Raw genomic sequence first — 12,088 nt, forward strand, 5'->3', positions numbered from 1 at the left:
ATTAGGACCAGCCACTACATATATATATATATATATATATATAATAAAAAACAATAAAACAATAAAGTACGAAAATAAAGATGCCAAGAAAGTTAGCAAAAATCTGGGTAGTTTATTATCTTTGAACAAGACGTCGATTCAGATCTAATTTGTTTGAAAATTCGGGCGATGCGTTCAAACTGATGTCATAGAGAGACAGAGGGGAAAAAATAGGTATAAAAATAAATAGTTTTTATAATTTTTATGGGTAGAGTCCATGATTACATGACATAAAAATAATTTAATTTGTCATTTAAAATTTATTTTATTGATAAATGTAATTGAGTGATTTTTTAAGATAAAAGTCTTAAGTTGAGTGATTTTATTGATACAAAACAAAGTTCAATGACTTTACTAGATAATTTCTCATAGTTCAATAACCTTTTAAGATATTAACTCCTTTTCATATTCATGTCCTCAACTTTGGGTGTGCACAAGTAGACACTTAAACTTGTATAAAATTGAACAAATAAACACACACGACCTACGTGGCATCCTACATGACAAATAATTGGAGCATATTATTGGTCCTGTAATGTAAAGACGTTATATCCTTATCACCCTTTTATGGTGCTCATGCATCTATACCTCAATTCAAAGATTCCCAAGAATATAATGTAGAATCAATGTTGGAAATGAATTTTATATGTTTGTACTGTTAAATACTGAAAATGAAAAAGATCTTATAGTTGCTGAGTGATTATGCTATCTGAAATTTAATATATTTGTTGGAATAGTCATACAAATTGTTGGCATAAGAAGCAAACAAAAGACGAACAAAGATTATAAAAGTCTGAGAGCATTATGAAATGAAACAGTGTCAACGTTAGAGTTAGGGGCGTTCACCGGTCAGTTAGAACGACTAATATTACAAAACCTCTTATCACTGAATTTACTATGAATAAAGCTCCAAAATTCATCACTATTGGCCTAGAGAAGGAAGTGACAATGACACTCTGTGACATTTATACATATGAAACCAATAAGATAAATGTTCTCCTCTTGAGTTTATTGGTTTGGATCGGTTCGGTTATTTGTTCCGGTTTTTTTGAACCAAATCAAACCTAAATGAAATATTATCAATTTTTAAAAAAGTAAAATCAAACACAAATAAAATCGATTTAGTTCAATTTTTCAACTTGGATAATATTTACCCGAGAACGCCCCTAGTTGGAGTATAAAATGGGACTCAATCGACAATATTAGTCCACAAGTGAAAAGAAACAAAATCCTTGTACTAAACATGGACAAGAAGCCGCATGCAGTGTGTGTACCATTTCCTGCACAAGGTCATGTAATACCATTCATGAAATTAGCCAAAATTTTGCACTCAAGAGGTTTCTATGTAACATTTGTCAACACTGAATATAACCATAGACGTCTAATCCAATCCCAAGGCCCTGACTTTGAGAAAAGCTTCCAGGATTTCAAATTTGAAACTATCCCGGAAGGATTGCCACCATCAGATCGCGATGCAACTCAAGATCCTGTTTTGTTATGTGACTCGATAAGGAAGAACTGCTTGACTCCTTTTCAGGATTTACTATCAAAGCTTATTTCATCACCGGTCATTCCACCAATTTCTTGTATAATATCAGATGGGATGATGAGCTTTGCCATTAAGGCAGCACAAGAATTTGGCATCCTTGATGTCCAATTTTGGACAGCCTCAGCTTGTGGTTATATGGGATACCTTCAATTTGATGAACTAAGAAGAAGAGGGATTATCCCGTTTAAAGGTTCGTCCTCAGACCTCAACCTCATACTCCCTCCATTTCAAATTGTTTGTTTTATTTTTCTGTTTAGTCAGTTTAAAAAGAATGGCTCTTTTCTTTTCTTCTCTTTAATTCTAACTTTCCATAAGACATATTTAAGACCACATGATTAAAGAACATTTTGGTACATTCTACATGTCTTTAGTTTAAGACCATAAGATTTAAAAGTCTTATTTACTTAGTTCAACTCTGTGACAATTCACAACCAAACAAACAATTTGAAACCGATGCAGATGGAGCTTACAGATAATAAGTTCATATGAATTCAATATTTTCGATATGAAACTATATATATGTGAAAAGCTATTTGTGGAACAGATGACAGTTTCATGGAGGATGGTACACTGGATACAATTGTCGATGGGATTCCAGTAAAGAGCAACATTAGGTTGAAGGACTTGCCAAGCTTTATCAGGACTACTGATCCAGATGATATTCTGTTAAACTATTTAGGCGATGAAGCACAAAATAGCTTGAAATCTTCTGCAGTGATCATCAACACATTCACTGAATTGGAATGCGAAGTCCTAGAAGCAATTGAGGCTAGATTCCCAAATATTTATGTTACAGGTCCACTTTCATTGATGGAAAAAACTATCCCAGAAAGCAAATTGAGCTCATTTAGGCCGAGTTTATGGAAAGAAGAATTTCAATGTTATTGAATCTTACAGAGAGAATTGTGAGAAAGAAGAAGCAGATTCTATTACTCCAAAACTGAACTTTATCAATTACAATGCAAGTATTTATATAAGGCATTCTATACATGTGCCTCACTGTCATCTAACTAACTCTTCTAACTAATACTTTAACAGACTAATTAAGTAACAGAATTGATCAACTAACTGCTATCTAACAGAATTGATTCAGTTATCTAACCAATTCCAATATTCCCCCTCAAGCTGGACGTACTGAAGATATTCAATACTCCAAGCTTGGCTAATAGAAATTCGTGTTGTGTTCTTCCCAGTGCCTTAGTCAATAGATCAGCTTGTTGATCCTTTGTGTTGACATAAATGGTTTGGATGAGGCCCTTCTGTATTTTCTCTCGAATGAAGTGACAATCAATCTCGATGTGTTTAGTACGCTCATGGAACACAGGATTTGCAGCAATCTGTATAGCAGCCTTGCTATCACAAAAAATAGAAGTTGGTTCAATCAACTTTATTCCAAGTTCTTGAAATAAACTGGCAGTCCATACTACCTCTGCTGTTAAACTTGCTAAGCTCCTATACTCAGCCTCTGCAGAGCTCCTGGAGACTGTATTTTGTTTCTTGGATTTCCAAGAAATAAGTGAATCACTAAATTTTAAGACAAATCCTGTGACAGACCTTCTGGTAGTAGGACAAGCTGCCCAGTCAGCATCACAATATCCTGTAAAATGAGGCTTGCAATCAGAACTCATCAACAGACCCTTCCCTGGTTCTAATTTGATGTATCTAATCACTCTCAAAGCAGCAATCCAGTGTGACATCTTTGGCTTCTGCATGAATTGGCTTAGTGATTGAACTGCGAAGGCTATATCTGGCCTTGTGTTGGTAAGGTACAATAATTTCCCAATGAGTCTCTGATATCTGGAAACATCCTCATATAAACCATCATTAGTTTGAGCATCTTGATCATATTCTGCACTAGTCAACTTCATATTGCACTCCAATGGTGTTACATTTGGTTTAGCATTCCCTAGTCCTGCCTCAGCTATCAATTCAAGAGCATACTTCCTCTGGTTCATTACTATTCCCTTTCCCGACCTTAGAAACTCAATTCCTAAGAAATACTTGAGTTCCCCTAGGTCCTTGATCTTGAAATGGCTATGTAGCACATGTTTAGTTTCCTCTATTAACCCAACATCATTACCTGTAATTAACAGGTCATCAACATACACTAGGATCACCACCATGCCTGATCCTCTCCTTTTAGTGAATAAAGAATAGTCTAGATGACTTTGTGTATAACCTGAAATCGAAAATGCCTCAGTCAACTTAGCATTCCATTGCCTTGATGCTTGTTTAAGTCCATATAATGACTTCACAAGCTTGCAAACAAGACTCTTATCCTTTTTTGGGCTGCAAAATCCCTTGGGTAGTTCCATGAAAACTTCCTCAAACAGATCACCTTGGAGGAATGCATTGAACACATCCATCTGATAGACTTTCCAGTTTTCAGCAGCAGCTAAGGCTATAATTGACCTCACAGTTACCATTTTCACCACAGGAGAAAATGTTTCTTGGTAGTCAATTCCCTCAGTTTGGCTATACCCTTTTGCCACCAATCTAGCTTTAAACCTGTCAATCTCATCATCAGCTTTATACTTGATTTTGAACACCCATTTACAACCTATAGCAACATTTCCTGCTGGTAAAGGAACTAGTTTCCAGGTTCCATTTTCCTCTAATGCTTGAATCTCCTGTTGCATAGCATGTACCCATCTTGGATCCTTTACTGCCTCTTCATAGTTTCTAGGCTCACAATCAATAGAAAACTTGGACAAATACACACTGTATTTAGAAGATACATTATCATAAGACACATAGTTGCTTTGAGAGTAAGTATGATGATGAGATCCTGGAACAACATAGTCTTTCATCCAAATTGGAGGATGAGAAATCCTAGATGATTGCCTGGAAGATTGTCCTGTTACTTCTGCCTGGACTGTTAGCTCATTATCTTCATGTTCTACTTCTGCCTGGTCATTATCTTCATGTTCTACTGCTGCCTGGACTGTGACTTCATTATCTTCATGTTCGGGATTAACAGGGAGCTCAATGTTTGGTCCTCCTGTTTCAGGTAATCTATTGTCAGCATCACCATTTTCATGCAGGCCAATACTATTATCAGCATTATGCATTGGCATATCCATATCCTCAGCAGGGTTAACAGCAACATCTCCTGGGAATAATGGCTGCTGTGTTTTGATCTTCTGGAGAAAAGGGAACACATCTTCCCTGAATACAACATCTCGGCTCACCATAAATTTGTGTTGAGAAGTATTGTACAAAAGGTAACCCTTTTGAGTTGCTGAGTATCCCATCAGAACACATGCTTCAGCTCTTGGTGAAAACTTATCAGGCTTCACTACTCTAGTAGCATAACACAAACACCCTATGGTTCTAAGATGATCAATCTTTGCCTTGTGACCATGAAACTTCTCATAAGGTGCTTGTCCTTTTAATACTGCAGTTGGAAGTCTATTTATAAGATAAACAGCAGTTAATACACATTCCCCCCAAAATTTGATAGGAATACCACCTTGAAACCTGAGTGCCCTTGCCACCTCAAGTATGTGCCTATGTTTCCTCTCCACAACTCCATTTTGTTGTGGAGTATGGGGACAACTACTCTCATGAATAATACCAAGAGATGTAAGCAAAGCATTAACTTCCCTATTAAAAAACTCTGTACCATTGTCTGATCTTATTTTCTTGACACTTCTATTGAACTGATTCTGAACTAAAATAAGGAAAGATTTCAACATAGGGAACACATCACTTTTCATTCTCAGCAAATACAACCAGGTCATTCTGGAATTATCATCAACTATAGTCAAAAAGAATCTACAACCATTATGAGTAGCAGTCCTATATGGACCCCAAACATCTAAATGAAGTAAATCAAAAATTGTAGCAGCTCTAGTCATACTTGTCTGAAATGGTAATCTAGTTTGCTTTGCAAAAGGACAAATTGTACACTTATTACATGCACTAAAATCAACAGCAACAGTATCTCCACATATATGTTTTAACACCTTTGGAGAAGGATGTCCTAGTCTGTTGTGCCAAAGCAGGTTGTGTGAAGTTGAATGTTGTATCATGGATACCATCCCATTACCCCTGCCTTTTTCGCATTTTCTCTGAGCATAAAGGTAGTACAGTCCATCAATCTCCTTACCAATCCCCTTCACCTTCCCATTGGAGAGGTCCTGAATGACAAAGAACTCAGGGAAAAAATTAACTGAGCATCTCAACTGTCTTGTTAACTGTGAGATTGAAAGTAAATCATACTTGAATGTAGGCACAACTAAGACATTCGTCAGCACACCATCATTAACAACTTTGCATTGACCAATATGTGTTACTGAAGTATGTTCACCATTAGGTAACTGCACATTTTTTCCTACACAACTATATGCAGAACTCAACCTAGAGATTTTAGATGTGATATGACATGTGGCTCCCGAATCTACTATCCACCTCTGTTCCTTTTTTGCTTCATCAATTGTTACAGATAAAGCATTAGGTGTAGAGGATATACCTGCCATATTAACCATGCCAATTGAACCTCCTGAGCTTGAAGTTGGTTCCTCCTTATCCATCATGTGCCTGAACTGATGATACAGATTTTGCTCCTGGAGCCTAGGTGCAAAAGCATCAGCTGGATCTGTCTCATAACTTGCCTCATGTCCTTTATCAGTCACATTGTTTGCCATTTCTAGTTGATTGCCTTGACTAGCTATTGGTCCTGATTTCTTCTTGAATTTCCAATCAGGAGGGTATCCAATTAATCTGAAACAGTTCTCCTTAATATGACCTTGAATCTTACAATAGTCACAAATTTTATCCCAATTTTTCTTCTTCACCTGCGATTTCCTTTGATAATCGCTTCTTCCAGCATACAAAGCCGTTGGCTCTAGAATGCCCCCTACACTGTGTGTGCTTGCTGTCATCCTTTGCCCTTCATCAGCCATGATCATGGCATATGCCTTTCCAACACTAGGCAGTGGGTTCATCATTAAGATCTGACTACGAGCATGACCAAAGACCTCATTCAACCCCATCAGAAAAGCAAATAACCTCAAACATGCTAGATGATCCACATAGGTTATAGACTTATCGCACTTACATGAAGGTGGGGGAACTAGAGCATCAAACTCGTCCCATAGAAGTCTTAATTTCGAGAAATAAGCAGAGACAGTCGAATTACCTTGATGAATTGTGCATATCTCCCTATGCAATTGATAGCCTCTTGATCCATCAACCTTATCAAATCTCTCCTTAAGGTCAGCCCACACCATAGCGGCATCAGTAGCATAAACTATACCACTGAGTAATTCCTTCGATACGGTGTTCATGATCCATGCCAACACAAAAGCGTTACATTTTTCCCACTGTTCTTCCAATTCTCCTTGATAATCACTCCTCTTGCATGTTCCTAACACAAACCCCAGCTTACTCTTGGCTCGAAGGTTAATCAACATGGATCTACTCCATAGAGAGTAATTCTCCGTCCCTGTGAGCTGCACGGTGGTAAGAACACTACCAGGAGTGTCTGAATTGTGAATGTAGAGTGGATGGTTTCGCTTTCGATCGATATCTTCAAGAGTTTCAATCGTCCCTGTTCGCACAGTTGCTTCAACACCATTGGAGACATCTGTAGCACCTGTAGCATCATTCATCTTGTTTCTGCTTCAGTGATTAACAATTGAACAATGAATCGATAATTGAATCGAGTCTCGATTCAAAGCTCTGATACCATATTGAATCTTACAGAGAGAATTGTGAGAAAGAAGAAGCAGATTTTATTACTCCAAAACTGAACTTTATCAATTACAATGCAAGTATTTATATAAGGCATTCTATACATGTGCCTCACTGTCATCTAACTAACTCTTCTAACTAATACTTTAACAGACTAATTAAGTAACAGAATTGATCAACTAACTGCTATCTAACAGAATTGATTCAGTTATCTAACCAATTCCAATAAATGTCTTGAATGGTTAGATAAACAGGAACAAAGTTCAGTAATTTATGTGAATTATGGATGTATGACTTTAATGTCAGACCATCACCTGAAAGAATTTGCGTGGGGACTTGCCAATAGCAAACACCCATTCTTGTGGATCGTTAGGCCCGACATAATGATGGGGGATTCAGCCGTGTTGCCTGATGAGTTTCTTGAAGAGATTAAAGACAGGGGACTCTTAGCAAGCTGGTGCCCACAAAATCAAGTTCTTTCCCATCCATCTATTGGCTTTTTTCTAACACATTGTGGATGGAACTCTATGATTGAAAGCATAGGTTCAGGGGTTCCTCTAATTTGCTGGCCATTCTTTGCTGAGCAACAAACAAATTGTCAATATGCTTGTGCAGAGTGGGGAATAGGTGTAGAAGTCAATCAAGATGTCAAGCGCGAAGAAATTGAAGCAATTATTAAGGATATGTTGGAAGGTGAAAAAGGTAAGGAGTTGAAAGGCAAGGCGGTGGAGTGGAAGAAGAAAGCAGCAGAAGCAACTGATATTGGAGGGCCTTCATGGAAACATTTTGATACATTCTTGGAAAAACTTCTTCTTAACAGGGAATAGCATTGAATGAAAACCTTCATCCTTTTAAACAAACAATTTCTAAGCAGGAGAAAAGCCTAATAAGCAAGAGTTAGCTAATTTTGTTTCCATTAAATAAAAAATTATCTTAACTGAATCAGTAAAAGAATACAGAGCTGAATGTTAGTAGAGGCTTCGAGATAGACATATGAGCTTTACCTTGTTTTCAAATAAACTCACTCTTGAGTATTAAGTTTTATATTTCAGACTACTCAATTATTTCATTTTAACTTCCACATTCAGCTATCCTCAGTTATTGTTTACGTAAATCATAGTGTCATGCCAGATCATGAATTGCTTTGAATTACTTGTGGCTCTAAGCACCATATTACGATTAGGGTGTAAGTTTAAATGAATGGTTCATTGATAATTTTAACCCTTAATAATAAGGGATAAGGGTCTGAAAAATACCTCAACTTTGGTTGTTGCGATACTAAACTTTCATGGTTTCGATGATGAGCATTAACATCATTGTTGGGTTGTGAAAGAAGAATTAAAAAAAGGATTTCAATTTGCAAGTTAAATCTGCAAATTCATACTTGCAGTAACGTTTTTGGACTTGCAAAAACATGGCCAATCATTACACAATGATGGTCAAATGATTGTCAGTTATGAATAAATCATTATAGATTAAAATGAATAGATAATTGGGTTTAAGAAGTTCCAATAAGTAAAGACAAAAAGATTATCAATCTTTATAAGGTAAGTCTACCAAACATGAGAATCAGGCACTCCGTTGCTACAAGGTTCACAACTTAGACAGTCATAGCTTCTAGTACATCTTTATGTTATGAATACTAATACTGTGTTTAAAAGATATGACATATTAATGTACTTTGTAAAGTCTGAATTAATTTTTGTTGGTTAGTATATCATGTATCTAGTGAGAGCTTTGAGGTGTTACAGATGGTATGAAACCAAGACTCACAGGTAATAGTAGGAAGACTTTTTTAAATCTCGTTTAGTATTGATTCACTTATGTCACTAATTTTAATAATTTTCTCTAGTTTTGAGACTCTTCTCTTAAAACAGTGGTATTAACCTATGTGGGTTCAATCCGTGTAAAGACTAAGGTGTTAATATAGATTTGCAGAGCTCCAGTCAAACCTCTCTTCCTCTAGAAGATTTCATACATCTTTGACAAGCATGAACAGACGAAGCATAATCGCCCTGAAGTAGTTCGATTTCAACCCCAAAAACGTTTCAAATTAGAGATCTTTTTGAAGATTAAAATGTCAATGGTGGTATCGATATCTTTTGGGATTCATTCCATTGAAATTTAGATCTAAGAAAAGGTATCTAATTTATTGTAAGGAAGCGTAAGATGCAATTGTGGTAACGAGGTTGAATGGGTTTGATGAAAATACCAGTTTCATTTAACTTCTCAAATTGGAACGCATAGATGAAGAAGAACACTTTGGAGCTGCCGAAAATTTCACAGTACCTTATCGTCATGTTTCTATGCGATTTCGAGCTTGGGAGCTCTTCTCCGACATTGGAGTTTTCTTTAGAAATTTCATGTCTGTTGACTTCTTTCTTTTCCAGATTTTACCTTGGACATTTTACATAAACAGTATATATTATCCTAATATTACCATTTATAGTAGTCCCTTCGATTAAAAAAAATGACCTCCTTACTTTTTTTGTCTCTTTAAAAAAAAAAAAATTCTTTCTTTTTTTGGTAACATTTTACTTTCAGTTTTTCACGTGTCATATTTAAGGCAACAAGATTAAAGAGCAATTTTGTACATTTAACATAACTTTAATTTATGACCATAAGATTCAAAAATCTTTTTTATTTTTTAAAATTTCGTGTCAAATCAAATTAGGTCATTCTTTGTGAAACGGAGAGAGTAATATAATGTATTTTATCATTTATAACATTATGGCTCTCTCTTTCTCTCCCCTTTTTTTCCGTTTTTCTCTTTCTGGCTCTCTCTCCCCTAGTCCCCTTCTTCTCTTCTTTTTTTTCGTTTTTCTCTTTCTCCCTCTCTCCTTCTTCTCCTTTTTTTTCCAGAGCTTATTAACTAAAACATTTCTCTTTTCCATTTATAATAATATAAATAATGTATTATGTCATTTATAACATATTTTAGTACCGTTAATAAGAGAAAAAACAAATAACAGTTATAATACATTTTAAATTTAATTTATTATGCATATTGAAGGCATGTTTCAATGCATGTGGTGAATATATAACTAAAATATTTTTAATACACATATATAATAAGTATTATATGTAAATATCAAATATTTCGGTACTATTTAAATTAGCTTACATTGTTAGAAATGTATTATATTTGTTCTGGAATAATAACTATTGAATTTATAGTAATGTATAATATCAAATTCAAATTGTATTATAACTATCGTTTATATTTATACAACTTTAATACATATATTTTTAGAGCTTCACCACTTCTTTTTCGGTAAATCACCACCACCAGACCACCAATTGTTTATGTTGCTCCCAATTACACACGCAAGTATATGCGGTCGCACAAGTAATATAGTGGCTCTTAAAAGAATCAGATTATCGAACTCAAAGGACTTGTCAATTAACTATTTTTACTAAATTATACTGATCTAATTATTTATTTAAGAGAGCCGAAAGAGAAGAATGCAAGAACAAAATAATAAAATTACTTACAATAGTTGGAAAATCCCAGGGCTGCAGCATGTATTGGATTTCATGTATCATATTTTTGGCTTAGAACTAATTTTAGTTGTCAAGTTACTGGTTTATAGGATTGATGATATGATCCGGGTTATACGCCTCTCATCGCCTACCCCAGTTAACTATCTAGCTACATCGTTGAGCGGGGATAAATAGACTAACTGACGAACATTTATATTTCATCCTATTTCGTAACCAAGTAAGGTGTTCATCTGGGCGTCACTCCTGAACACTGATCACTTCAATCTACTGGGTGGACCAAGCTCTCTATATTTTCTGGTCTATCTAATCTCTCCTCTCTCGATTTTAAGATTAGACAATGTATTTATCTTATGGTGATCAAGCATAAAATACTAAAACAAGAATATATAAGTAACTTATAATGACAACCAAGAATTAATTCAAAAACCTTAAATAATCAACATTGAATCCGTAGCTACATCCCCAGAACAAGAGTTTTAGCTAATAATGTCTAAGAAAACAAGAAAAAGAAAAGAACCATAAAAAGTATTGATGACTTTCTCTTCAAAAGTGCCTCCTCTTTACTCAATATTGGTTGTCCAATAATTATTTCTCTGGACTATTATAGATGTTGAAAACACTATATAAAATAATTGAGTCCAAAATAAATTGGGAACCAAAACTAACCAGAATAAGAATTCTTCTCCGTGTGAACCGCCTCAAAAGTTCACTGTAGCTTCCGTCGCTGAGTGACACGTGGCAGGACTTTTATTCGCTGAATCATTAGCAATTTGCAATTTGAAATCTTTGCACTTTATATATTATATATTATAATATTAAATTTAATCTATTAAGTTATCTGCTTGATTTCCTTTTATAATTTTTCATCTTTAATTCGTTTTAGTTTCAAACTTTTTTAACTTTACGTCAATTTACTCCTACAAATAAAATATACTATTTAGCACAATTCATAAAATTCAGGCTAAAAAGACAAATATAAATAATAAATGTGAGGCAAATAATGATTAAAAATATGTATTTTGGCCTCTCATCAACACTCCACACTTAAATTTTTGTTCGTTTTCGTGCAAACATTAAAGCTCATCTCAAAAAATCATTGCTACAAACACTTAGGCCATATACTAATTTCAAAACATCAAGTACATTTCTCAATCATTATGCAAGATATACAAATAAACAACAAACCTTTAACCTCCTAACCTCAATGAAAGACTTTGAAGTCATCAAATTTAAGCTTGCTCACCTACTTTCATCAAAGAAAGTTAAAAAAATCACTTATCTATCATGAAACAAGTGCCC

At 35.0% G+C, this 12,088-nt stretch overlaps 1 protein-coding gene across 1 annotated transcript; it reads left to right on the forward strand.

Annotated features, from left to right (window-relative positions):
- The first annotated feature begins 1,208 nt into the window (after positions 1–1,208).
- Positions 1,209–9,697, forward strand: LOC102579965 (7-deoxyloganetin glucosyltransferase-like). Its single transcript, XM_006367870.2, has 3 exons — positions 1,209–1,778; positions 2,133–2,460; positions 7,509–9,697. The coding sequence occupies exons 1-3, from the start codon at positions 1,283–1,285 to the stop codon at positions 8,110–8,112; spliced, it is 1,428 nt and encodes a 475-aa protein (XP_006367932.1). The 5' UTR covers positions 1,209–1,282; the 3' UTR covers positions 8,113–9,697.
- The last annotated feature ends 2,391 nt before the right edge of the window (positions 9,698–12,088 follow it).

The sequence above is a fragment of the Solanum tuberosum genome, unplaced genomic scaffold, assembly GCF_000226075.1.
Source record: "Solanum tuberosum cultivar DM 1-3 516 R44 unplaced genomic scaffold, SolTub_3.0 scf01123, whole genome shotgun sequence".
In the NCBI taxonomy this organism is placed as follows: domain Eukaryota; kingdom Viridiplantae; phylum Streptophyta; class Magnoliopsida; order Solanales; family Solanaceae; genus Solanum; species Solanum tuberosum.